Below are 27,675 nucleotides of genomic sequence, written 5' to 3'. Positions count from 1 at the left end.
TTAAGCAAATTCCTGGTAAAACTGATCTTGAGATCGTATGTAGATGTTATGCTGTCCTCTTTCACTTATGATTTTTCATAGTCATAGATTAGGGCTGAAACAGCATTTGTGTAACATCAGACTTTGTTAATGAATCCTTAGAGCATTATATTAGTGAACATTATTATTATTTCTGTACATTTTAACGTGTTTTATACAACCAAACCCAAATTATTCAGGTCAGGTGTTTGTCAGGTGTTTGCCAAATGTATAGATTTAAGTAATCAAACATGACTACGCTTTCAGCTGTGCTGTGTGATTTCTGTTCTTGTGACTTCAAAAGTACAGAAAACAGGATAGTAATCTCTTTTTACATTACTTTAAAAATATGGGGGGGGGGGGGGGGTGTTAAACAGAAATATTAATTTATTGTCTGTATCTTTTCCTGTTTCTCTGTAAATGTCTTTACAGATCTAATGACCTGAGACTGAGGTGCTCAGCAGTGTAGTTCACTCTAAACTGAAAAATGTTTGGCACTTCCCCATTTATAGAATTATTAATGCATTTTTAAGAAAACTTTTGGATTCTGCAACAACTCGAATTCAATTGTAAAAAATTCCTCAAATTATACTTGTAGGTTCTCTCCTCTAGAATTTAATTCACATGGGAATTAATGGAGGTGACCTGAACTGAGCAAATCAGTCTGTTTTTTTCATGATGAAAGCTCTAAGAAGTCTGATTATGAACGCTATTAACAAGGTCACTGAATTAAATGATCTTCTGAAACAGTGCTGTTTTACTGCGTGTCGAGCTTCTTCTAATAAACTTTTCTCCCTGCCACCTCTTCTCAGCTCGTTTCATCCCTTATAAGCCTCAAGATATTTTGCTGAAGCCACTATTGTTTGAAATACCAAGCATAACAACAGACTCGGTGTTTGTTGGAAGAGAATGGCTGTTTCATGCGATTGAGGAAACATTGAAGAACACTGATCCAGCAGAGAACAGGGGAGCAGTCATTACTGGAAATGTGGGATTTGGGAAGACTGCAGTAATTTCACGGCTGGTGGCACTTAGCTGCCATGGAAGTCGCATGAGGCAAATAGCTTCAAATAGCCCTAATTCATCCCCCAGAAGTATGTTCTTTTTCTGAGAAATTGTTTGGGTTACTGTACTGATAACAAGAGTCGAATGTTGTTTGCTTTTTTGGCTTAAGGTAGTTGGGCCTCATCAATTCCTTGGCAAATACTTATTTCCTCTAGCAAGGAGGAATTAAATTGTTAAAATTGTATGCTTTGACAATACCTTCCACATAATGTAGCGTAGGCTCAGCCCATTGAAAGGGATGGTAAAATGGAGGCAATATATAGAACCTCTTCCTTCTGTCAGGCAGTGGGTACCCTCAACTCTGTAGTGTGACTGTAGTAACTTCTTCTCTCATTAGCCTGGGAAGAGAGAAGTGACATGTTTCTTCCCCACTGTGTACCACAAGCTTTTCAGTACCACGCGTTTTCCATAGGATTTCAATCGAGGCAAGAGTAAAGCTATGGAGAAACCCATTCTGTCTTCTGCTGGGATCCGTAGGATTCTGTCACCTGACCAGTCCAGTGCCTCCGTTAAGTGGAGGGATGGTGTGACTGTAGTTACTGCTACGTCCCCTGCTGACACTTCAAATAATGCTATTATTGTTAATAATAATAAATTGTTTACATTTCCCAAGAGTTCAGTCATGTAATAACTATTAGTTTAAACGGGTCATCGCATATGTAATTTTCATAAGGAAACTCTTCACATCAGCGTGGTTTTGCTTTCAGAAGTTCTGTAGTTTCGATTTAAGTCAGTTAATTGTTTTAAAATTGTAAAGCTGCCAATATGTGCCTGTATATATCAGACTAGTTTATCAGCAGGCTTCTTCTAATGGTATTGTTCAGTTTTAATTTTTACCCTAGCAGTAAAGATGTTCCATGATGTTTTCCTGTAAAACAATCGGCTATCAGCAAATTTGGTCTCTTTTGTATTTGTTGCCTTTTAAAAACAGGTGGTGACTCCAGTCAGGAGATTCCCTTAAGTCAGTTACCCCCATCTGCTCCTTCAACAAGTGGTACCAATACAATGAAGACTCTGAATTGTCCTGGTACTCCTGAATACCAAAATCAAACAGGTGATTCTGTGAGACGCCTTGCTTCAAAGGTGAGTTTTCACTTACTGATAGAATTTCAGTATGTTAGAAAACCCCTAACCTGGGGGGAGACAGTCTGCTTTGCAAAGCCTGGTGGGCATGCCAGTGGTCCATGGTGGGAGAACAGGTAAGTACCTTGGTCACTTCTAAAAGATGTGTACGTCTTGTCACTGGTGAAACCAGCTACCCACCTTTTCTACCTTTCAAGTTATTGCTTGAATTCTGCTCGGTCATAGGAAGAGTTGTGTTATAAATTTCACGTCTTTTCTATGTGTGTATGGGGAGTTGGGAACATTCACTTGCAAAAGGGGCAATGTGCTCTCTACAGGTAGATGCTCATATACCTTCCAAAAGCAAAATTCTGGAAAAAAAAGAAGGTAAAATGTTTGATCTGTGTAAAATCCATCTATATTCCATAGTACAGGTTGAGTTTGAATGTAGTCTATTTTCCATACTCTGAGAGTCTGAAATAAGTAATTAAAAGTTATTTTTGCATTAGATTGTTATGATAGGTGTTTTATTTTTTGCCTAAGTAGTAAAAATAATTAATGCCTGAATTGCATACTTTATGCAAATAGTTGTGAGGAAAACGTGAGGTTATTGTTGCAGTCTTTAAGGTGATGTGTATTATTTGGAAACAAGGATATGAAAGCCACTGGAGTGCCAACTTGTTATGTATTGTGAACACCATGTTTTCCTTGTGGTTTGATTTATTTTTTTTTTCCCCCCCAAAGAAATATGGCCTAGGTTATGTTATATTTTTAAGTAATACACACCTTTGTAATAATCAGAATCAAGCCAGTTGTCCTCTTTCTGTTTGCTATATGAGGATGTCTTCAATAGCTGTCTGTCCTTCGCTTTTGCCTGATGATCAAATTAGTCCTTGGGTCATTGCAGCGTGTGACGCAATGTTGTTGAATTCTAGCTAATAGGTTGGTTAATCAGAGCCTCAAGTTATTTTTCTTCTGCTACTTAGTTACTTAGATGTTTACCCACAGTATCCAAATGGCACAAACCCAGATTACTATGTTTTCATGCCAGAACCTGACATTTGGATTTCTTTTCCTCTTTGCACGCCCTCCAAGGTCAAAATCAGTGTTGTGTCTTCCTTCTCTGTGTCTCTGACACAGGCTGTCTGAGAGCAGTTGTGGAGTTGGGTAATTATTCTAACACTGCAAATACTTTGTAGTTGAAGGAGAAATGTAGTAATGCTGTGTTGTAATTGGACTAACCAGTAACCAACTTAAATACTGAAGCAGTAACACTTTTTTTTTTTTTTTTAAATTCTCTAGGTCGTTGCTTATCACTACTGTCAAGCTGACAACACATACACGTGTCTCGTCCCAGAATTCGTGCACAGTATTGCAGCTTTACTTTGTCGTTCAAATCAATTAACAGCATACAGAGATCTTCTAATAAAAGAGCCTCACTTACAAAGCATGCTTAGCCTGAGATCTTGTGTACAAGATCCAGCAGTAGCTTTTAAAAGGGGAGTGTTGGAACCACTTTCAAACCTCAGGAAAGGTACGTTAAGCAGGACGTGACTTGGAAGCTGAATGTAAACTGCATAAAAAGTGGAAAAAAAAAGTCTAAGTATTCTAATGCTCTAAAAGAAACAAATAAATCAGAACATCCTGGAGAAAGGGATTTCTGAATTGTGGTAGTTGTTTGTAACAATAATAGGTTTTAAACAGTTGTTTCATGTTTTAAAATAAAATTCTGTGAAACTTATTAAAGATTGTGGGAACTTTACCTTTTTTATTTTATTTTTTTTGCTAGGAAACTCAGGGGTAACTTTTGTAGCTTGAAGTTAAGGCTGGCAGATTTGCATTAGAAGATTTTGTTTTCACACGCTTTTGAGTTTTGTCACAGTTTTTTGTTTGTAATTTTCTTCTGTGCCTGAACACCTGCCAAGCAGATGTGGTTTTTGCTTGCTTTTAAAATTGATATGGCAGTTTTCTGAGGGAGTGTGCAACAGCGTGATTTTTGTATTTAAAATAAACCTAGCAAACTCCTCCTTGAAAACAGCTGGCCACACAGTGTATGCCACCTTGAGCAGTATATGCCATACTTGATCTGTGGCAAGGCGGGGGAGGAGATTTGCCTGTGTGTGAACAGACCATGTGTCATTCCTGTGAAAACTGGTTTGCAGTTCTTGAACTTTGTTGACAGTCAACAAAATTCCTGTGAAATCCATTAGCAAATCTTATGTTTACCCCTGAGATTTTCATCCTTAACAAGTGCTCAAAATGAATATTGCTTCTACTTTTTATCATTTTATAGCGATGTCGGTTTGTATCTCCTAATGTTTTTAATCTCCTAAATATTGCTTAAATGCCGTAGGATGTATTGCTGTGCATAAAGATAACATTTTTGTTTCTTCATGTTCAAAATTTGGGGATAAAAATATGTCAGTTAATAGGAGAATTTGTGTTCATTCTTTCCTTTTTTATTTTCATATTTCAGAGCAGAAAATTCCTGAGGAAGACTACCTAATTTTGATAGATGGTTTAAATGATGCTGAATTTCATAAACCTGATTATGGTGACACACTTTCTTCATTTATCACAAACATAATCTGTAAGTTTCCTCCCTGGCTGAAGCTCATTGTGACTGTAAGAACTAACTTCCAGGTAAAAACACCTTTAACTTTTTTCTTACCCTCAAAGATTAAGTGATCTTGTCTATTGGTGCATCTGCACTATTATGAAAAACACTGGTTTTAAAGGAGTCAAACTAAAGTCTCTTGGGGTTTTTTTTCCTTCTTTCCTTTGTCATTGCATGTTTATTTCCAGTGCACAAGTATGACATTGGAGGCCTTTTTTGGTTTGAATCACTTTCTTGAGTATGCTAGTAGAACTGATAACACAAGGAGTGGTGAAACCAGAGTATGTTTCCTTGGCCTTCAAGAGTGAAATGGGCAACTGAAGGATTGAAAGCTTAAAAAAAGGAAGTAATTAGAAGCCCATAGTGAATTTCCCCTTAATGTTTACTTGTTGGAGTGTGTTTCTGCTGGTATTAAGCCTTAGATTTTTGCTTTTTAGGAAGGGATAAGCCACAATTCTGCTATGTTGGTGAGATTGATTTCTGGCCCTGTTACCCTTGATGTCTCTGCATCTCTTTGTCTGTTTGCTGCCCCTGGAAAAAAAAAAAAACAGCCTCAAAATTTCTGGTTAAAGCATTTTGTCAGAATTAAGCAGCTAAGAGATACTTGCAGAAATCCTGAGAGTGTTTTAAGTGAGGCCATACAGAATTCCTGTTTTTCTGTGCTGCACAGCAATGTTCCGAACAAAGTTCTGGTTTTGTTTCCAGCACTGGTCAGGCTGTTTTAAGACAGTCACCTTCAGCTCAAGAAAGAAGGGGTATCTGTTTTAGTCTTTTACCGTATCTCTGAGTTAGCACCCTTTATATGTTTTGACAGTGCTTGAGATGCAGCTCTACCAGTTCTGTGCTGCTGCTTGACTAGGCATCCCCCAGAGAAGACATGAAGGAGGACTGAGTCCAGCTCTATAGTAGCTGTTTCCTAAAGCAATGGAGAATGTGTCTGGTCAGAAGTAGGCAGGTGGCTCCAGAGTTGGGCTGTGCACCAAGATGAGAAGGTGCAAGACACTGCCAATGTGTGATGGGGTTGGACTACATGACCTCTAAAGGTGCCTTCCAACCCAAACTATTCTATGATTCTGCATCTGTTTTGACAGTGTTAGGTCACAGGTGTGCTTCAGGACGGCCTTCTGAGAGGTTATTTCATGTCTGCGTTCTTGCCACTGGGACTCTTGAGCATTTAACTGGCCGAACAGTTTAGTCTCAAGTAAATTTTTATTTTTAACAAAGGATTTCTGCAGTAGGGACTGTTTCCTCTGTGGAGAAGTGTGCATCTGTGATCAAAGCGTCTCATTAGCCCAAAAGTTTGGCTTTCTGAAATTCATGTAACTGAAGTGGAATAGAGAGTTCCTTTGTGTGTTGTGACAGTGTTGAGAAGTTTGTTAAATGCTTCTGATAGGTGCCTCTATGTAAGAAATTTTAGGTCTTTTGGATCTTCATTTGCATAAACATAAATGCGTTCTGTGTGACGTAAACGTTCAGATGTGTTCAGGCAAACCTGTTGAAGTGTCTGACTGTGCCACGCTTGGTACTTGCCTTAAACTAAATGGGGCTGCGTGTGTATGGGTGGTGCCTTTCTAGCATGTTGTTACTGGAAGATGTAACAATGAGGAGATTCTTTTATCTCTTTTTTTTTTTTTGGTCATATTTCTTAATAAATCATTCCTTCTACCTCCCCACTCCCCCTGGCCTGTTTTAGGGTCCAATTCTGGTGACTGTTTCCTGTTCCCTTAATTTTGACGTGATCATTTCTATAGCTTATCCCCTTCAGTTCCCTTGCTGGATGGTCAGTAAAATATTTGAGACCTTCTTATGAAAAATGATGAAATGTAGAATTACTGTTCTACCTGTTATTGGGGACAATATTTGCAAAGCCATCACAGATATACTGAATTTCTCTTTAGTTTGTCTGATACTAATTACAGAAGAGAAATACAGCAAAAATGCATTGTTGAGTTTTCAGTGCTGGAATACTGTCATGCCTCTGTGGTGATTTTTTTCCTTTTTTTTCCCTTGCACCCTCATAGGAAGTAGTAAGTTCACTGCCCTTTATTGCAATATCCCTGGACAATTTTCCAGACAACAAGGAAATTCATGATGACTTGGATGCTTATATTCAGTACAGAATTAATAACAGCCAGGAAATTATAAACAACATCTCTTTAAATGGCAAAGCTGATGCAGCTATTATTGGGAAAGTGAGTAACCACCTGATCATGAGAAGCCTAGGATCTTACCTCTATTTGAAACTCACGCTGGATCTTTTCCAAAAAGGTCACTTAGTAATCAAAAGTGCAAGCTACAAGGTTGTTCCAGTGTCTCTATCAGAACTGTACTTACTTCAGTGCAATATGAAGTTCATGACAAACTCTGCTTTTGAGCGAGCCCTGCCGATATTAAATGTGGCACTGGCATCCCTACATCCCATGACAGATGACCAGATTTTCCAAGCTATTCATGCCGGCCAAATAAACGGTGAACAACAATGGGAAGACTTCAGCCAAAGGATGGAAACCCTTTCATGTTTTCTGATAAAAAGACGTGACAAAACACGTATGTTCTGCCATCCTTCCTTCAGGGAATGGCTTGTTTGGAGAGCAGACGGGGAAAATACTGACTTCTTGTGTGAGCCAAGGTAAATGAAACTTGCGGTAAATCATGTTCAAATAAATGCCATTGTGTTTTCTATAATTGGTTGCAACAATTTGTTAGGTGAAAGAGTAATGTTAAAACACAAGCATGCCTAATTTTTTCCAAAATTAAAACTTTTATTATGTTTAGAGGTAGACTTGACCAGAAGTATCGGAGGTTACAATGCATAATTGACTTTGTGGAATTTGCAGATTTGTATTTGAATTTGTTGCCTTCATGGAGAAATGACAGTTACTAGTACAGCAAGATTGCTGAGAATTATGTGCAGCAGCACCTTGTCTGTTCAGAGTACAGGAACAAAAAGAACAGATCATTTGGGCTCCTTTAAACATAAAAATGTTAAGACATTTCATTCTATAATTATATCCTCATGGCATTGTTTCAGTTTGTTCTATGTCATCTTCTTTGACTTGAAGAGCATGAAGCAATTAAATCGGAGACAGTAAGTGATGGTTGTACGTGCCCACTCTCGCAGTCTGCATCTCCCGCGTTGTTCATGTTCTTCAGGGGTTTAGGTTTTTTGGTTTTACAAACAAATAAATAATACTGGCACTTAAACTTATCACTGACCCAAGACTTCTCTGTGCTTTCAAGTGGATATAGCAAAACCAGTTCAGCAGGTGGAATTACCAGGGTCGCAGACTGTTTGGCCCCTGCTGTGTTTCAGCGTTGCAAGCTGCACCCTGGGCCTGCTCAGTACTGATGGGCAGTGCATGCCTCAACAGAAGATGGAGTCTTGCCTAGTCTTCAAGCTTCCATTTTTGAAAGGTTCTGTTCAGAAATTTGTGAAGGTGGGGTGAGAAGCCCCCTGCAACTTCATTGCCCAGATGAATAGTCTGATTAGCATATGGTTAATTGTCCAGCTCCAGTATATAGTCTGATCAATGTATAGTGTATAATAACCTTGTTTTCTCAGGGTTATTCCATTTCAACTGTTTCCTAGAACACTGACCACTGCCTAATGTAGATGCAGAGTTACTAAATGCACATTTTATCTCAAATTTCAAAAGGATTCAGATCATCTGCTTCTAAAAGGATTGGGTTTTATCTGAAGTACCTGCAGTTTCTGACTGTGAGATGAAACAACACAAAAGGGGAGCATGGAAGAATTTTGTTTAGATGTAATGGTATGTTTCAGTAGTCTGACAGAGAAAGTTGAGCTGTTACGACAGGCATGCAGATGTGTTAGGGTATTTACTGAAAGTATAGTTATAAAAGCAGTTCTCTCTTAATCCTTTTTACTAGGAATGGACACGCTCTACTGGCTTTCATGTTTTCTCGACAAGAGGGAAAGTTAAACCGCCAACAGACTATGGAACTTGGTCATCATATACTTAAAGCTCACATTTTTAAGGTAAGGCTTACAGCTTAATAGGTTGTATGATCTGTTCATATGGATGTGTCTTAGAGATTGTCTGATTGTCCTCTGAGTTTATTTAATAATTTGTTAGAAGCTTATGCAAAATACTTGCTAGTGCTAACAAACAAAGTTGTTACTTCTCTTTATACTGATGAGGTGTAGATATAAATAGTATTTCTAATCCTACAGAGAGATTTCCTGTTGTATCGTTTCTGTTAGGGTCTCAGTAAAAGGACTGGGATTTCTTCCAGTCATCTTCAGGCGTTGTGGATTGGTTACAGTACTGATGGACTGTCTGCAGCCCTTGCTTCTCTGAGAAACATGTATACACCCAATGTGAAGGTAAGAAAATCAGCGATCATTTACAGTCAGTGCTTCATCTGCCACTGTTGCTGTCTGTTGACAAAAAGCTACCACTATGCAGCTGTAACTGAACTCCTTTGTAACAAGTCTTCATGTACTTCTTTAAGCTGTTGTTAAATTCCAGTTCAGTTTTCCTTGATAGTTTTGATGGAAAGAAGGATTTCACCCTGATTCTGATGTAGCCGCACTCTGTAGCATTGATAAGTGTGTGGATGCATTTTCAGGGGGTCAGATGTACCAGCCTGATGTGCTGGGCAGACTCCAGCCATGTTTTCTTGTATGGGAAAGTATCAAGGGAATTGTGAAAGGGGATATACTCTGAGAGTGAAACGTTATAAAATCCCAGAACCTTGCACTATTCTTTGAATCCCTGGATTATGGATAGGGAAATCCAAGTTGACAAGTTGCAATTTTAGCCAACTTTGGAGCCTTTTATTTGGAAGTTTGGGTGTGCACGCGCACACACACATGTGCTTTGCTCATTTTTTTGAGATTGCTTTTTATGCAATCTGGTTCTCTGTTAATGGAGTCAGTTACATAAATCTGCAGAGTAGTAGCACCTCACTCAGATGAAATTGTGCTAAGAGAGTAGTGAGTTTCAAGGGAGAGGCAAGTCTTCTATTAGGAGTACATAGTTCAGTAAAACAATAATCTATTTGCTAACAGATTATTTTAAACTTTCATGTCGCTGTATATGTGATAAAGTCAATGTCTGCCAATAAAATCTGCATCAAAATTAGGGAGTAACATAGGAGTATCTGAATCAAGATGTCAAAGTCTCTTAATAAATTCAGACAAATCTGAGGAAAAAATTGTTTTGATTAAATGAAATTTTAGGTGAGTCGGCTGCTGATCTTGGCAGGAGCAAATGTGAATTATAGGACTGAAGTACTAAATAATGCTCCAGTGCTGTGTGTTCAGTCGCACCTTGGACATGAAGAAGTGGTCACTCTTTTACTGGAATTCGGAGCTGCTATTGATGGAGCTTCAGAAAATGGGATGACAGCACTTAGTTATGCAGCTGCTGCAGGTCACATGAACATTGTTTCACTGCTCTGCAAAAAAGGTGCAAAGGTAAGCTGATGCACAGAGTTTGCAATGTTTGCAGCCAAAAAAGTAACGCAAAGGCCTAAGAAAGCTGTTATTGATTACGGAAGTACCTAATTAACACACAAAGCCTTGGGGCGGAGCAGCGAGGGGGTCCAGAATGTCTGTGCAGACTTTCATGGAACATTTTCTGTGTGTGCCGCTGATCACAACCCTCTGGCCTATCTGTTCAGCCAGTTTTGGGTCCACCCCACTGTTCACTTGTGTAACCTGTACTTCATCAGCTTGGCCATGATGGTGTTACGGAAGACAGTGTCAGAAGCCTTACTAAAGTCAAGGTAGACAGCATCCACAGCTCTCCCAACAGCAACATCCACCAAGCCAGTCATCTCATTGTAGAAGGCTGTCAGGTTGGTTAAGCATGATTTCCCCTTGGTAAACCCATGCTGACTACTCCCGATCATTTCTTGTCCTTCATGTGTCTGGAAGTGGTTTCCAGTATTAGTTTTTCCACCACCTTCCCAGCAACTGAGGTGAGGCTCTTTGGCCTGTAACTCCCCAGATCTTCCTTCTTGCTCTTCTTGAAGACAGGAGTGACATTCGCTCTTTTTCAGTGCGCAGGAGCTTCTCCTCCCTGTGGCTTTTCACTACAGTTTTTAACTGCAAACATTTTTTTCCCAATGCAGGCTGACTACGTAGACAAGAAAGGCCAGTGTGCTTTGGTCCATAGTGCATTGCGAGGGCATTGTGATATCCTTGAATACTTGCTCAATGTTGTTTGGGTAACTCCTTCCCAAGAGCAAAATTCCCTAAGAAAAAGCCAGGCACTGCAACAAGCTCTAACAGCAGCTTCCAGTATGGGACACTGTCAGGTAGGCTGATCGTTCAAGTATTTCCAAATCTGTTTCAATTTGTGAGAATTGTGCAACAGTGCCTGCGGCTATTTTTAAAAGAGGTTTGGAAAGCAGAACTATTGAAACTTCTGATGTTTATAGCAGTATGGATTCTAGCAGCTATTTTAGATGCTTGTAGTTAATTATCCAATAATACTATTTCCTTCAGGATTTCTAATTTTCTGTCTGCTTTTTCCTCTCTGTTCTTGGAGGTTGTCCTAAATCTCTAGTGTTAATAATGTTATACTGTATCAGTGATCCACCCAGTATGTTTCTACTTCAGGTTGAAATTTTTGTTTTTCATAGTGTAACAAATTTTAAGTTGCACATACTTGCACATGCTTAACTTTTTAACCTGATGCACATCAAGTTACAGACTTCAGCTTAATGTCACTTAAGACAGAAATTTGGGGGTTTACCTATATATGTGATGAAAGAAGTGTTTGTCAGCATTCAGGAGTATTCAGTAAAAGAAACTCTAAAAGTAAACACATAAGAAATACTCAAAATGCTTTAGGTATTTGGGTAATATGAGTATGTCTTCTGTTCATTGGGAAAATAAATCTTAACCTAGATGTAAAGTAATCAGTAAGTAAAGATACTTGAATGAAGATCACACTAGGCCGATGGCATCTCCAGTGTATTATAAGTGATGTGCCAAAAGTGGAAACTTAAAATCTCTCCAATAAAACCATTTCAATATTTACTTCTTTTAAATCTATTTTTTTAGTTGCTATAAGATCAAGTATCTGATCTTTAAAGTTGTTTCCATGATTCAAACATAGAAATGTCTATGCACAAATAATTTATTTTATGATACGTAAGCCATCACTTTCTCACAATGTAAATTTGAGGATTTTGAACTAACCTGAATTAATTGGTAACTTGAATTAATGGATAATTCCTTCACTTTCATAAAAGTTCTTGTTTGCTATCCCCTGATTAAATGACAGCAGGCAGCTCCTGAATATCAGCAAAATAGATCACATTAATCATGAATACTTACTCTTACCAATGTCCATCTTTCTCTATTTTTAGGACAATAAGAAGCTTAATTCTTCTTAGCTAGAAAAAAGACCTGTGCATTCCGTGAATTTAAAATAAATTATGTTCTAGCATTTTGAATTTCAGGGGTTTCTATACATTGTGTACAACACTTCTCATACAGCCTGAGAATATCCATATACTTTCTCCTTTCCTACCTTTGCTTTTCCCATAACATCAAAAATGTCAGTTGGTGTGGTTCTACTCCCTTACCTGCTTGCTGCAGTCTCAATGACCATGTCCCCCATTAGAAAATCTGTTTAAAATAGCCATTAGAAGAGATTTTAATTTACTAATCTTTTATTAGCTTGTGGTTACAAAATATAGATTTCCTTAATAAACTAAAAACACAGCAAAACTTAATTTATAACTCATCTCAAGTTTAAAAATTAGTGTTTAACAATGTACAGTTAAACCATTCTGTGAAGAAATTTTGAAAAACAGCCAAGATATAAACAATGTAAAAGGAAAAACATAGGAATCGCCATTTTACAAGATGTATGTAAATATTCTCTTTTTTCCCCTTGGTTTCAGACAATATGGAATTTCCTCGCTGAACTGGGATGCTTTATTTTTGGTTTTGGCATTGTTTGTCTTGATTATTCTGGTATATGTAGGTCACACAGGAGCTCATTGAATCATAATCACGTAAAACACCCTGAACCAATTCACAGAAGGGCACTGGGCTTTTTTTAAACTTTTCAGCAATGCTCAGTCATCTTCAAGGCATACTAAAAGTCATACTGGACTTGCTTTGATGGATTATGAGCAATATTAATTTTCTTTGGTTCATACGGATTGAGGGAGAAGCACTTTCACTGTTTGAAATCTTTGACGGGTTGCTGTATCTTGCAAGTAACAGCCGATGGTTTTTGTGACTCACTACATCTCTGCCAACTGCTGTTGACAGGTGGTTTGTTACATCTTGACAACTGAAAAGGACCATGATGTAGACATCAATGATACCGATGCCTTGTGGGGAGAAACAGGTATTTCCTTTCTCATGTTTTCCCTAATTAGAGTTGAGAAGTAAGGGGTTTTCATTTTGATTTTTAAATATTTTTTTGGGGGGTGATAAAAGTCACGGGGAAAAAAAACAGTTTTATTAATAAAATGCAGTATAGAGTTTTTAACTTCTTAAACTCATCTCATGTATTGAAAGGAAGAGTTAATTTGTATTAAAATTACTGTAAATTACTGACTTTCTAATTAAATGGAAAATTCTCTGTGGAAATACAAAGCTTCAAGCTCTAGTGTAGGATTTCATAGGATTATCTGTTTGAGAACTTTTTTTTTGATCTCATGTGTTTGCAGGAAATGCTAGGCAACTGCTTCATTTGTTGTAATTAGGCAGTGGGTAAAAAGACATGCCTTTGTGTATATGGGAAATGCCCAATATTTTTTTAAAGACAGACTGCAAATTGCAGCTTGCAGCTGAAAGTTTTCCTGTTTTACCATATGAGTAGCATCTGGATTTCATTTAAACAGCCAAGACTGCACAAGCAGGTGGGGAAAACAGTCTCTAGTGATTGTCAGTAGCCTCCTCCACATACTGGAGACGCAAATGTTCTTTATTCCCATGCGTACAAACCTCCTGTTGCAAATCCAATGAATTCCAAAAAGCATACCGCTGTTTCTAAGTTAATTTTCCTTTAATATTTCCTTGTCAACATTTTGTATTGATATTCTTGCTTTATGTGTCAGGAGTCTCTGCTCATTAAGCGCGTCCTTCCTTGTGCAGTCCCAGCTTGTGGTGGAGGTGAAGGTCCGAGTCCAGAGAGCTACGAGCAGTTGCCTGTGGTAATTTTGTGCTCTCTGAGATAGAGTAGTAAGTCTGGGACAAGAAAAACATGTTGTAGAGCGAGTCAGGATAGCCACAGGATGAGTTTTACAGGAAATATTACTCTTCAGTTACTGAATGTAAAAAAACTTACGTGGAAAGGATGCGGATTTACGTGCTGCTGGAATCTTCAGTGTTTTGCATGTGTGGGTGAACTTACATTTGCACTGTCCTGCGTGGTTCTTTGCCATCTATTGTGTAAATGGGATCATGATATGGAACTGGGTAGTGATAAAACTTAGAGTTTCATGAGGCAGACGGAGCGAGGAGCAGCGTGTTTTGTGAGTCCCTGTTTTGAAAAGGGAAATCCATCACACCTTGATACAGCATAGAACAACCTTACAGATCGTTCCTTTTCGTACAGGAACAGCTTGTTTCTGTTCATATGTTTGTACTGCCATTATCTGCTTGAATCATGAGTTGGTTCTGCTCATTATGGGGGCTGTTTCAGTAGCATTTTGTATTGTGAATCTTTTAGAGGGAAAGACAGCTTAAGATCATCATTGCCATTCCCGATATTTTATCACATTAACATAGCTGAAGGCCATGTTTGAAGTGCAGGTTCATGGCAAGTTAAATAGCAAATTAAAGTGGGGCAGAAAAAAAAGCCACATAACACGTGATATGAGAGGATGTAGGAATGGGAGACTCTTAAGCCTGTTTTCTAAATTTCCTTAGTTTACCCTTTTCAAAATCAGTATTACTATGTCTTAGTTGGAAAAGACGATCTTAGGTTAAAGACATCAGTGAGACGTTTTTCCAGCCTCATACATTCTATACAGATTAGCCGATTTTGAGCATTACTTACCAGCTAGTAAAAGTGATAGAAACTAGCATCGTTTTGTCTGCTCTCAACTTTTGCAGGGTACCCATAGGCAGACTAGAGGTGATCCTTTTGAGTAGAATAGCTGGAATTCCTGAGCAGGGTTTAGTCCGATGTTGTTTAAGCAGACTGGAGGAATTGTTTAGTCGTCTTACACATGGATGAGGTATAGAGAGTTATATGGTTGTGGTGATGTGAGCTACACCGTGAGCTAAAATGCAGGTACTGACAGAATAAAAAATGTGATGTTTTTGAACACGGTAGTTTGTTTTGTCTTTGATGTCGATGTCTGTAACAGTTACTTTGCAGTTGTCTGATCTGAACAGTTGATGTAACTGTAACACAGAGAAGTGTCAGTGAGGGAAAAGTGAACAGGTTAGATGTTGTTGTTAAAAAAATAATGAATTTACTACTTCCTGCAGTGTTTGTAATTTCATTTACTGTTAGCATCCATTGGAGTTCTTAAAAATTGTACTTTACCATGTTTGAAAATGCTAAAAAACGAGTAACAAGACATTCACAATTTGACTCACTTCTTACTGGAAAATATATGGCTTTAGGATTTAGAAAATGGAGGGGCCAGTCCTTTCTGATTTTTGCAGAAGTCAGCACATGAACCCATTTTCTAAATGGTGTTAACGTTACTGATGATGCTTCAACACCAAGAACAACAAAAACATTTTAATTTCAAGCTCCATTTAAAACACACAATAAGTTGATGCGAGCTAAGTGAAAGAGGGGGGAAAAATCATGATGGGAAAAATGTTTTATTGTCATGCTTCTATGAGTGTCATAGTGAAAAGCAGCAGTATAATAAGCTGTAGGAGAAGGTGGCAAGTTGTTTACATGTATAGCCTTACAGCAGCGCCTCGGTGTTGTGGTACTGAGTAGAGTCACAAAATATTAGTGCCGAGTGTTTGCAAATTACCTGCTTGCTCATAAGCCCCCTACTGTGAACACAGACGTGCAGTAATTTGTACCTTATCGAAGTCTACAGCACAGGTCGTAACCAATGGTTATTGTGCTCTCTGGACACACGTGGCACTTGGTCGTGTTGGCCTGCTCCGTGCCCAGCGTGGGCGTGCGGACGGCGCCTCCTGGCAGTCGTGACCCCCTGCGGGAAGCAGCAGCACCATCACTGCGTTTTAACTGGAGGCCAGGAGCGCTCGCTCTTGACAACATACACTGCTCCGTTCAAAAAAGACTTTGAAGTGAAGTAGAACGTTGATGTCTCCTGTGTGCTGAAGGATGTACAGTGATCCCTTGAAGTCTAGAGCAAGGGTTAATGCAAAGGAATTGGAACTATTGGTCGATAACCTACTGTGGTTTTCACCATGAAAAACAGGGAAGACAATTCTAACTATTGCAGAATGAAGCTAAATTGTCCAAGATACAGGCTTTGTGCAGAGATCTAAATACGTGACATTTGGTAATAGATCACTGCTAGGGATCGAGTAAACAGTACTTCCTGAAACTTGAGATTTGTCGAATCCCAGAACTGTTATCATCTGCACCTTTGGGAAAGGCCTGATGGAAAGAGATGAAGCGTTCTTGTCATGAAAAAAATGGTTAATGAGAAAGGAACTAGAACTGCCTCAGGCTGGTGGGTTTATCCAAAACTTTCATAAAGATTCCTTTCAACCTACAAGCTAGGCACGTGATACATTTATTATCTTTGAGAGCCACTATTTTATTTACCAGGGAATGTGCGTGGTGTATTGACTTAACCTGATTCTGACTAATTTGTTTGAGTCTGAAAATAGTTATGAAAATCTTACGGAGCCACTGAGTTGAAAAAAATATTGGGGATTCAGTAACAATCCCATAATGTGCATGGGTCAAAAGATGTGGTAAAACAGCTAAGAGATGATGCTGATGAAAATGCTTTCTTTAGCCCTGACAGCTGCTGCAGGAAGAGGAAAACTGGAGGTCTGTGAATTACTTCTTCAACATGGAGCAGTTGTGACGAGAGCTAACAGGAGGGGGATTCCTCCACTTTTCTGTGCAGTACGGCAGGGGCACTGGCAGGTCTGACGCATCTTCGCGAATTAAATGGATTCCTTTAGGAGGCAGTACTTGACTCCCCTTATCTTTAGTCCCGTAATAAATTAGCATCAATTTGCTAATACGCATCTGCATCAACTTCAAAGGGACGTGTTCAGACGCTCCTTTTTTAAGCTACTTAAAGTGGTACAAAAGGCTCAAAGTGTATCAGCTGTGTGACAACCTTAGTTATGAGATACCTGAAAATTTATATACGGGAGTTAAGACGTTTTGTTTCCTAGACCAAGAACAGAGGCAATTTCAGATCCTCTATACTGCTCCTGTATCAATGGAGAGAGACCCTTAAGAGTCAGGAGCCCCCCTCATGCTGGCCACTCCTGTCAGGAGAAGGCCTTGAACTGCGAACAGTTAAGACTGGAGTTGCACAGGATTTCTCAGTGACTGCTGTAAACAATGCCTTGGCCCTCTTCTTTAAAAGTTCATGCTGTTACAGCTAAAACTTGAATCTGCCGATTTCTTTTTAAATTGCTATTTTCTGTTTCAGATTGCTAAACTTCTGGTGGAGCATGGGTCTGATGTGAATTTAAGCGACAAGCAGGGCCGAACTCCACTTATGGTGGCTTCTTGTGAAGGACATCTGAGCACTGTGGAATTTCTGCTTTCCAAAGGTAGAAAACGAATAGCAGTTCAAGGCTGCACAGCTGTACCAGAGACTGCCTCTCTGCGAGTTAGGTAGTTTTGCTTATTAAACAGGACAACCATATAACAAAGTTGATTTTTGTTTTACAGGTGCAGCTATTTCATCTCTGGACAAAGAAGGACTGACAGCTTTGAGCTGGGCATGTCTAAAAGGCCACAGGGAAGTGGTTCAGTACTTAGTTGAGAAAGGTGCAACAACTGATCAGACAGACAAAAATGGCCGAACGCCCCTAGACCTGGCAGCTTTTTATGGAGATGCTGATATTGTAAGTAGAAAAAATGAGCATATATTGAATTTTCGTAACACGAAGCAAAATTACTTAGAAAAAATACTGCCAACCAAAATAGAAAGGAAATTTGATGAAGTAGCCAAGACGCTTACACTGCTAGCATCTTGACTGCAGTGCATGTGGTTACTCAGAAAAGCATGTTCTAGATAAGGTTTTAGTACCAAGGTGGCTGTGATAGAACCCAGCATGATGCCATTATGTTTTACAGCGTGCTGTTGTACTTCATTGTGAGTGTTTTAAATCTCAATAAAAAGTAGCATGTACAATTTCTGTGTTGGGTGAACTGGAATAATAACAATAAAAAAGCCTGTGGGACATGAAAGGAAAATACCCTTTTTCAGCCTCTGCAAACCCATCAGGGTAACCTGACAGGGTCCCAGTCCATTGGGTGCCCTAGTGGAACAGAACCCCCAAGTTAGAGGTTTAGGAAGAATAATAATATTGCCAGAATAGATGAAATGCAGAAAGATTCTGCTTCTCCATCTTAAGGCCGCATTGCTTGTCTTTGATAGGTATCTTACATGCTTTGCATGACGGAACAACTGTTGGAAATCCTTACGGTTTCCATCTTGTGAAGATGGCACTGAGCTCATCTTAGTGTTACTGTCCAGTCTATAAAGTGGAAATACAAGGCCTGAGGTCTAAATTCAGTTTGTCTCAGTTTGTTCCACAGGTCGTTTCAGAAGTAGAACAACTGAAGTTCGTTTTTTGGTCCTGTACCTTTCTCACGTACTTCCTTCTTCCTCTATAATAAATGTTCCTGCCGCTGCGAGTGTTTCTGGTTGATGCTGGGTACTGGAGAGGGGCTTCTTTCCTGCTTGGGAATGAGGGATAGCCAGGCTCCTGTCCATGCTTTTACCGTAGGCTGCTGCGTTGCAGTAGTACAGGCTGCCAGTTCACCGGATAGACTGGCCACGTTGGCGGTTCGCAGGGCGGAACAGCCCAGTCTTTGCGCTACGGCAGCAGACACCGGTGGAGCAGTACTCGTGAAGAGATCCACAGGCCAGCAGCTGTGGGTCTTGGCAGCCTGTCAGCGGGAAGGGTTGTTAATACTGCTTTCCTGACGAGCTTGCTGCCCATCACATTTGGGCAAGCAGTGGTTATGTGAAAGAACTGTTGCTTACGTCAAACCCACCATCGCTGTCATTTCCTGGGTATTGCAGTTTTAATTAGCATTGCTGATGGACAGTTACCAGAATTACTCCATGCTCTGGATGCTTGGTGATTGCTTGGTTGAAGCTGATGGTCTCTGGCATACTTACTTTGCCTGCTTAAAGTGTCCTACTTGCCTTTGCTCCGTTTATGTCAAGCTGCAGCATTAGACTGCTGTAATACATAGTTAAGAAATTAGTAAAATCACAAGTATGTTTTTCTTTGTATAGAGCAAGGAGTGGTCCCTCAGCACTGTAACTTGTATTTCTATTAACTAGAATGTTTTAAATGTCTCACGTTACGTGCTAGTAGCCTGGTGTTTTCTGCTTACTGTACTTGCACAGCACGGTGTCCTACACCAGAAGCATGTTCTGGTACCGCGCTTGGCGCTTGTCAGGGTAGTGTTGCGGAGCACTTGGGGCTGAAACCACAGGGCCCGCATGGCTGCTGTTTTCAGCTGAGCTTACTGCCCTTAGGCTGGCATTGCCCTGCCTGCATGTTGGCGTGTGGAACATGAACAGGGGAGGGAACAAGCATACTGTGTTGGTCTTGGTGTTTTTCTGACACCGGTACTTCCAGGAATCTGGGTGTTGGTTTTCTGTAATTCCATAACTGCGGCTCTTCAGTGCAGTTCGATGGTGTTCCCGTGTTGACTGCAGTGGGCTCAGTTCAATGGGTTTAAAATGGCTTTAGGATACTCCGGAGTGTGTACTCGTACACTTAAGGGAAGATGAGGTGGTAGCTTAAATATTTCCCTGTTCTGCCTCTTCTGCCAACAATAACGTTACAAGGCTTGTCTTGTTTCCTTCCACAGGTGCAGTATTTGGTAGAGAAAGGAGCGATGATTGAGCACGTTGACCACAGCGGCATGCGGCCACTGGACAGAGCCATCGGCTGTCGTAATACATCAGTAGTGGTTATGCTGCTGAGAAAAGGAGCTAAACTAGGTTAGTAGAACTATCCCATACTCCAGAGAACCAACCGAGTATCTGCTGTTAGAATTACTGTCGGTTCTGCAAAGTAGATTAAATAAATAAATCTTGAAATACACTAGGTTTTTTGTAGGTTTTGTGGTTTCAGATGCCAAAGGAATCAATCTCTTTCTTTTTAAAGGCAGACACTCAAGACTCACTTCAGAAGTGAGGGAATGGAAGTAGTTCTATTCTGTTCCTTTCTTTGACGTGTGTTGATGAGAAGGTCTGGAGGAGTCAGCCTCTACGTGGTTACTCAATCATGATATGCTCAATCAAACAAGAAACGGATGATTATGTATTAGTGATACTTAATTCTGACACTATTAATGATTCAGATTAGTAAGTTTTACACTTAAGTAACATTCTTTTAATAAATCACAGAATCATACATTTTTGCAAAGGGTGAGCAAAAAATGTATGTCCATGTACTGCTGCATTATCAGCAGGCAAGCAGGTGGCGCAGATCACTGCATCTGTAGTACCTTTAAATCATCATTCGTTATTATTTGGGTGCTAAGAATGATCAAGTTCAGATCCTGACTTAGGCCTGAACTTCACCATGACTTTCACACTGTCCTACACTGGCTCTAGAGCAGGGGTGAAATGAATCGGACCATTTAATACCTGGCTGCTCTCAGTGTGGGGCGGCAGGGGTATGCATGCGTTTTAAATACATGTGCACACATGGATAATAGTAGTTCCATGCAGGTGGAATATCTACTGAAGTAAGGTTAGGCTTTCTCGTGTGAATAGGTATCAGAGACACACTTCCTTCCCTTTTGTCAGAGATCTTTAAAATTTAACTTGCAGGGAATGCAGCATGGGCAATGGCCACCTCAAAACCCGATATTCTCCTTATTCTGCTGCAGAAACTGATGGAAGAAGGAAATATACTGTACAAAGTAGGTCGATTTTTATTTTTTCTGATAGCAGAACATTATAGTTGGACTTTGGTCTGAAGGCAGATTAAAGTTCTTTCAACCTCCTTTCCTGTTCAAACAAGATGCGTACTTGCACATCCTCTCCATGTTGGCAATGGGACCAAGAACTCTTGAGAACCCTGGGAAAGAATCATTGAAAACTCCTGTGTAAAATAGATAAACAAGAAGTTAAAGGTGGATAAGTACATTTCCTTTATGTTGAGCAATTCATTCTGTGAACGTTTGTAGCAGTCAGTTGCTTCCTAAGAGCAACTCAGAATGATGGTGCTCGTTCGCCTTGTTGCATTCAGTGACATTTAGGCATATCCTTTTCTGTAGGATAATGTTCTTTTGTGTGCTATTTAAATATATAATGAGGAAAGTGACAGCTCTTCCGATAACATTCTTTTTACTCGTGACGATACCTTGCTCAGAAGAGAGACCGGCGTTATTCTGGTGTGGTACGGCTGCGTTCCCTAGTGCTGCACGGCCGATACAAGCATCACTCAAAGTCTGCCCTGGCTACACGACCTGTGATTTGTAGGGCTTTTTTACAAGGGCCCTCAAATATCTGCCACCTTACATCTGATCTTTGTTCTGTATCAAATGGCTTTGCATAGTACAGAAGAGAGACCCTTGAGTCTTTGCTGTCATGGATCGGGGTGGACCTGCTTAGATTCCCCCCAAATTCAGTACAGGAGTCTTGTGAATACATCTGGATAATTTATCAAGTTTACTGACCCTGAAGTGGGTTCAGCGCTTTATGTGCAAGCAGGTGCCTTTAAGCATGGGACATCTTTCAGCCTCAAGGATAACAGATTTTATGCTACGAAGGCAGTTCTGCCATCCCTGGGAAGCCTCTCCTGTGTCACGCTTCTCCAGTGGTGTGCTGATGCGACTCGCTGGGCGTTCCGGGAGAGAGGTGCCACCGTGTCATCAGCACTAATTAATTTTCTTCAGTTTCTCCTCAAGTTGCTTTACAGGTTGAACCCCACCTGGACTCTCAGACCACACAGTAACATGGCAGGACTTGGCACTCTAACATGTTTTACAACTTTTTACAAGAGGCTGAATTCCCTGCTGGTACCTATTTTTAGAGTGCTTAATTTTATTACAGTAATTTGAGTGGACTTGCTAAAGCTATAGTATGTCAGTTAGCTTGTTTAAACTTTTTCCAGTATACTCTGATTTATTTATTTGCCACAGTGTTTTAAATGGAGAGTTATTTTGCAGAGTAACACGTATTGGAGTGTGCTCACAGTATACAGTAACAACTTTTCAGCTCTTGAGCTGAATAAAACAAGATGAACCTTATTTCCTTTGTCAGTTTCAGCAGTAAATTTTGACCACTTTGAGTGATAAGATGAATTAAGTAATAAAACCTGCCCAATGTTTATGAAAAGAAATTAACTTGTAAAATATCCCTAAAGAGAAAAATTTCTTCATCTGGCAACTAAAAGATTTTCTTTTCTTCTTGCACGAGGATTTCAGTGTTTTATAGCAAAACTGTTTCTGATCTGCAGTTTATTGCGGAGACGTTCTCCAAGCGTCTCTCAGAGGGTCCGAGTATTTTCAGTGCAAGGGCGGATTGTTCGGTTGCCCTAGGGAGGCAACTCAGCCTCTGCCGAGCAGCAAGAGCGAGACCTGTGACAACTTCCCAGCCATCCCTTCTGTCACCCAGCGCACCATGGCTGGGACACCTGGCTGGGCCGGGCAGTCGCTGGGCTGCCGGTCTGAACGCTGGGTGGGCTCCTTGTCCCTCACCCAACCAGCCCCCCGGTGCCAGAGCTCGTCCTGCAGCATTGCCACCTGATTGAACGTACACCATGCCCAACGGAGGATGGGCTGTCCTTGGAGCACCTGGGCCTTTTGGTTTTTGTCAGCTACATCATCAGATCTTTGACTGCTCTGTTTGAAAAAACAAAGAAAGAATGGTATCATACGTGAATTGTACAGGCATGACATTTTCTGGTGCCAGTAGTATGCAATAATGTAGATGCTGTCCTGGTGAAATGCCATTAAAGGTACGAGTTTGGAAACACACACAGACTGTGGTTAACACGCAGATTCTCCCATGGTGTCTGGAAGTGTAAGTCATACTGTATATATTGATCTTTTCAAAAATCTGGCTCTCCGTGTTCCGCTGGAAGATCCCCTGTTGGTAATGTCAGATAGAAATGTGCTTTTCTGCACCAGTATTGCAATATTAAGAGTTTCTGAAAAGCCTCTTGTTCGCTGCATTTGTAGAAGGGTAAGATGAAGGAAGCCGCACAGCGCTACCAGTACGCCCTGAGGAAGTTTCCGAGGGAAGGGTTTGGAGAAGAAATGAAGGCGTTCAATGAGCTGAGAGTTTCATTGTACCTGAATTTATCACGATGTCGCCGAAAAACAAACGTAAGCTCTTGCTGTCAATCTGTTGCCTCTCTGGCATTGGGAATCTCAGATTTCCGTTCTGCCACATTACTGCGTTTGTACGTGGACGTCTGTTTTTTGCTGGTTTAGAATCCTTTTCACTGTATCCTGATTTTGGGCCTTGTGGTGTCAACAAATGGGGACAGTCCATAAGATGAGGGGGCATGTTGCATGGGGGACCTATTACAGCTGTTCTGGTCTAATCCAGTTATTTTGGAACTTTTGGGTTTGGTACTTTAAAAAGACTAAATGGAAAGTGCCACCACCACTACCCTGTGTTACCATACAGCAAAACCTACTAAATGCTATTCTAAAAGTTTCACATCCCCTATCGAAGCACGCTCTGGACTAGTCCAACCCATTTTCTCATTTTTCTTGTTCTTTACATCCCTAGGTCTTTAACTGGCCTTTTTTTTCAAAACACATTCTGAAGCCTTGCTGTCCGAGGTGGTCATTATCTATCTTGTTAAACATGCAGCGCCGTCTAGCGTTTTAACATCTTTGGGTTGAAAATAAACATTCCTTACCTGTATTAGCATTGCTCTTCAGCCAGCTTGGAGTCAGTTTCCCTCAGACACGAGAGACAAGGTTAGCAAGATGAGTCTGTGCCCAGTCATTCAGGAAATACCTGCTGTATAAGCTAGCTGCAGTTTTGAAGCAGCCCCATGAGCAAAGCGCATGCAGCTTTCTTTCACTGTCAACGTATAGTGAGTCCATGTGTTTAAATTACCAGGACTTCGGTATGGCTGAGGAGTTTGCTACCAAAGCGTTGGATCTGAAACCCAAGTCTTACGAAGCCTATTATGCTAGAGCACGAGCCAAGCGGAACAGCAGGTACTGTTTGATTCTGTGCATCTGTCTGCACAGATGTTTTTAACTTCCTAACACTTCAGTAACTTTTTTTCTTTTCTTTCTGCTAGTCGTATTTGGAATTTGCAAAGAAAAAGTTACTTTCCTTGTGCACTTTCCATCTGTATTAGGTCTCTGTATCTGTTAAAGCCAACCAAACCCCAAAAGCAGTATTGAATACTCTATTCAGGTAATTATCAGGCAGTCCAGAAAGGAACAAATTGATATGAAGAGGGATTATTTTACGTGTAAGAGTGAATAGGACTGCTGCTTCGTGTGACTGAGAAGAACGCTGTCAGCAGTGTGCCACAAACTCCAGCACCACGTTAGTTATTACCGAGAGCAACTGGGTGCTTTACAGGACAGGGTGTGTTGAATCATCAGCAGTTCAAGGTGGAAACAAGGGGAGAGGGAGGAACCATTTCTTCAAGCTGGCAAAATACCAGACTGTAGTGGTATAGTTGAAGTGGAGGGAGAGGTGCCTTCTTGATTCACCATGGCTTTTCTAAGCAGAACAATAAATGGTCACCAAGCACAGTTCAGCAAGTCACCCACTCTGAGGGTAACAGTAAAGGGCTTGTGAGGCAAAGCGTCAGTTCCTAGTGCTATCAGCTGTCTGCCTGAAAAAGCTGCTACTACAGGGGGAAGGGTTTGGGGCTGGGTTTGCGCTTTCACTGTAGGAAAGAATTTCCTGGGTTGGGGAATGTCCAGTCCTGACATTGTCACCACCTGCAGCAGGAGATGACAAATCAGACTATTTCTCTGAAAGTGGTGGAGGTGGATTAGTAGTGGGCAATGCTGAGACTCAGATCTGCCCCAGGTTTTTAAGCAGCTTGCCTTTTCTTTTTTTTCCTTCCTAAACAGGAAACTACTTGCTGCTCTTGCTGACTTGCGTGAAGCCACACAGCTGTGTCCTAGCAATCAAGAGATAAAACGTCTCCTGGCTCGAGTAGAAGAGGAATGCAAACAGTTCCAGAAAACACAGCAACAGAAGCATCAGTCTCCACAGCTACTACAGCAAATTAACAACTCTGATAACGAGGAGGAGGCCATTATACAAGGTGTGAATGATAATTTTCATCTTCAAGAGGAGGATGAGCTGCCACAGCCCGACGAATCCATTGCCTCTCCACAAAGGCTGCAGCATTCCTTAGCTGCTTCATCGTACAGCAGGACCCTTCAAGAAGGCGTTCAGCAGAAAGGTAGATCTGTGTCCCCTCAAAGCAGAACAGGCAATAAATACTTGAGAGAGCCAGGCTTGATTGTGCAGCCCACAAAGCAGGCACAGATTGTAAAAACTAATCAGCACCTGAACACCATCCAGCCTGGACCGAAAGTGGGAGGTGGTCACTGTAATACAAAGACACAGTCATCTTTTCAGCATCTTCCCCAAAGTCCCCTGCCGGGCCGGCACTCTAAAATCCAGCACATGGATGGGATAAGCACATTGTCATCTGGAAGTGCTTCCACGGGCCCTAGTTCTGAACTGTACAATGAGAAGTTTCCGTCCGGCCCCTGTTCCCACTCGCAGCATAACGAGCATCTCCCTTCTCATTCTTTCCCAAGTAAGTCTAAACCCCCAGACAGGTTCACAGCCCCTCCTCCAGCGAGTTTCAGTGAAGCAAGGCAGCAGAGTCCTGCAACCAGCAGGGTCTCCTCTGGGTCTCCATCCAGTAGTATGATTCTTGCCAGCTCAACCAGCAGCTTAACTTCAGCGGGTAGTCTTTCTGATAGCCCTAAGGGGCTAGGCCCTGACGTGCGCCTCAAGGACAACAGCATTAACAACCAAGTTCAGGGCACTGGTGCTGAGCACAGACCTCGCCATACCCCGTTTATGGGAATCATGGATAAGACTGCCAGGTTTCAGCAGCAGAGTACTCAATCCAGTCGCACTTGGCACTCGCAGGCATCGGATGGATTGTCAACGAGTGTTGCTTCTGGGGGCATTCTGTCCTCAAATTTTGAGCAGTTCTCAGTCAAACACTACCAAACTAAACTGTCCTCTGCCAGTGCTGCCCCAGGAGAGAGCAACCAGAATGGCGTACAAGCTAAAGAACGCGAGGAGTTTAAGTGCCAAACGTCCACCCACTGTCAAGACAACAGAGCACCGAACCAAGCCTCGCGTTTATACCCAGCTGCTGCGTCACACCAGCAGTCGCAGGTCGGTAAGGAAGGCCACTTAAGTCATGTCACGTCTACAAAACCAAAGCGCTCGTTCATTGAATCAAATGTATAAATACTGTTTGGTGTCTTTATGGGGTTGTACAACTTGGCTCCCTCATCGTAGGGTGTTACTGCTACACGAACACGGACTGGCCAGTACTCAATGGGATGCAACCACTTTAAACTGTTCCCACCATCACAGGGCAGTTACAGTAACTGGAACAGCAGATTTGTGTAGAAACAGTCAATTAGAACGATCACTCCACCAGAACAGGACCTCAAGCAGAGAAACCCTGCCCATTACATTTTGCCATTAAATAAGACTTTCCTTTTACGTAGGGCTTTAATTGTGGCCTTTGGTTACATCTCACCCCTTGCATCATAATCGTGCCTCTATAATGCTTAAGTAAGTGCTTACTTCTCAGAACAGTGTTAAGAAAGATACCCGTCTGCTGCAAACTAGTCAGATCTGTATATGTATGCGTTTTTTTAAAAAATCAAAGAATTTTATCACTTTTCTAGTGGGATCTAATCTGGGTTGCATGATGTACATTTAGGAAGCATAAATAATTTGTGTATGAGTAAGCTATAAGCAGCCATGCTTTGACATGTAAATATAACTATTTTTAGTAACTAGAAGAAATCAAATAAACAGTGACATTTGCATGTGTATTGAAAGGCTTTGACCATATTGGTTATTGCACTGAAGAACACAATATTATGGCATGTTAACAATAATCGCACTTTATGTAGTTTATCTATATAACACCTTTGGGTGCTATCTTAAAGCAAAATGATTTATTGTTTGTCCAAGAAAAAAGGTACAGCAATGAAATGTTTAGTAAGTGTTTTTATGGGAAACCCAAGAAATTGATGAAGATGAAAGTTTGAGGAAAAGTGTATGTATGTGCAGTTGCACGCCAGGATGAAGTTGTGAAGGTTTTCAGAGGAAATAAGGTTTTATATTGGCAAGAACGTTCTAAAAATAAACAGCTGTATGACATTCCTACGAGTGCAATTAGGCTGGAGTGGTCAATGTTACGTGGTCACGTTTCATGTTCTTGTTCGTCTGCAGTGTTTTATGTACATTGTAAACAGCCATACCCATTTTTACAAATTCTGAGTTGGCATCATTACGCTTTAGCTTATTTATTGTTTACTGTTTCTCTGATATTTTGTACAAGTCCTATATTAGTCTTGTCCTGTAGTTCTATTTTTGCACAGCTACTGTATTTTTTCCGTACAAAATAAAGGTAATTAATATACCTGTGGGATGAGATGCAGTCACTGGTGGTTACAGGAGAAACTCTCTCTCAACTTTTCCAACTACATGCTCCATAACAGGGAACAGAGAAAGACACATTTTTGTTTCTTAAATTAGAAATAGGGATTACGTACTTTGCTATTTCTTATCTTCTGAAAGACTAACTTGGC

At 40.7% G+C, this 27,675-nt stretch overlaps 1 protein-coding gene across 1 annotated transcript in view; it reads left to right on the top strand.

The window, feature by feature from the left end:
* TANC1 (tetratricopeptide repeat, ankyrin repeat and coiled-coil containing 1) overlaps positions 1-26,737 on the top strand; it is a 59,131-nt gene extending 32,394 nt beyond the window's left edge. Inside the window, exons 8-25 of the mRNA XM_009959474.2 lie at positions 831-1,112; positions 2,015-2,166; positions 3,448-3,679; positions 4,622-4,788; positions 6,784-7,391; positions 8,654-8,762; positions 8,988-9,110; positions 9,969-10,205; positions 10,865-11,050; positions 13,026-13,104; positions 16,673-16,806; positions 17,327-17,450; positions 17,572-17,747; positions 19,738-19,870; positions 20,708-20,799; positions 23,065-23,211; positions 23,963-24,063; positions 24,943-26,737. Of these exons, the coding sequence (XP_009957776.2) occupies positions 831-1,112; positions 2,015-2,166; positions 3,448-3,679; positions 4,622-4,788; positions 6,784-7,391; positions 8,654-8,762; positions 8,988-9,110; positions 9,969-10,205; positions 10,865-11,050; positions 13,026-13,104; positions 16,673-16,806; positions 17,327-17,450; positions 17,572-17,747; positions 19,738-19,870; positions 20,708-20,799; positions 23,065-23,211; positions 23,963-24,063; positions 24,943-26,314 (4,454 nt within the window). The 3' untranslated portion in view covers positions 26,315-26,737. The remainder of the gene's footprint in view (positions 1-830; positions 1,113-2,014; positions 2,167-3,447; positions 3,680-4,621; positions 4,789-6,783; positions 7,392-8,653; positions 8,763-8,987; positions 9,111-9,968; positions 10,206-10,864; positions 11,051-13,025; positions 13,105-16,672; positions 16,807-17,326; positions 17,451-17,571; positions 17,748-19,737; positions 19,871-20,707; positions 20,800-23,064; positions 23,212-23,962; positions 24,064-24,942) is intronic.
* The last annotated feature ends 938 nt before the right edge of the window (positions 26,738-27,675 follow it).

This window comes from Leptosomus discolor, chromosome 5 (genome assembly GCF_034619465.1).
Source record: "Leptosomus discolor isolate bLepDis1 chromosome 5, bLepDis1.hap2, whole genome shotgun sequence".
NCBI lineage: Eukaryota > Metazoa > Chordata > Aves > Leptosomiformes > Leptosomidae > Leptosomus > Leptosomus discolor.
The sequence above is the reverse complement of the archived record's forward strand: the minus strand, read 5'-3'. Positions and strand labels throughout refer to the sequence as shown.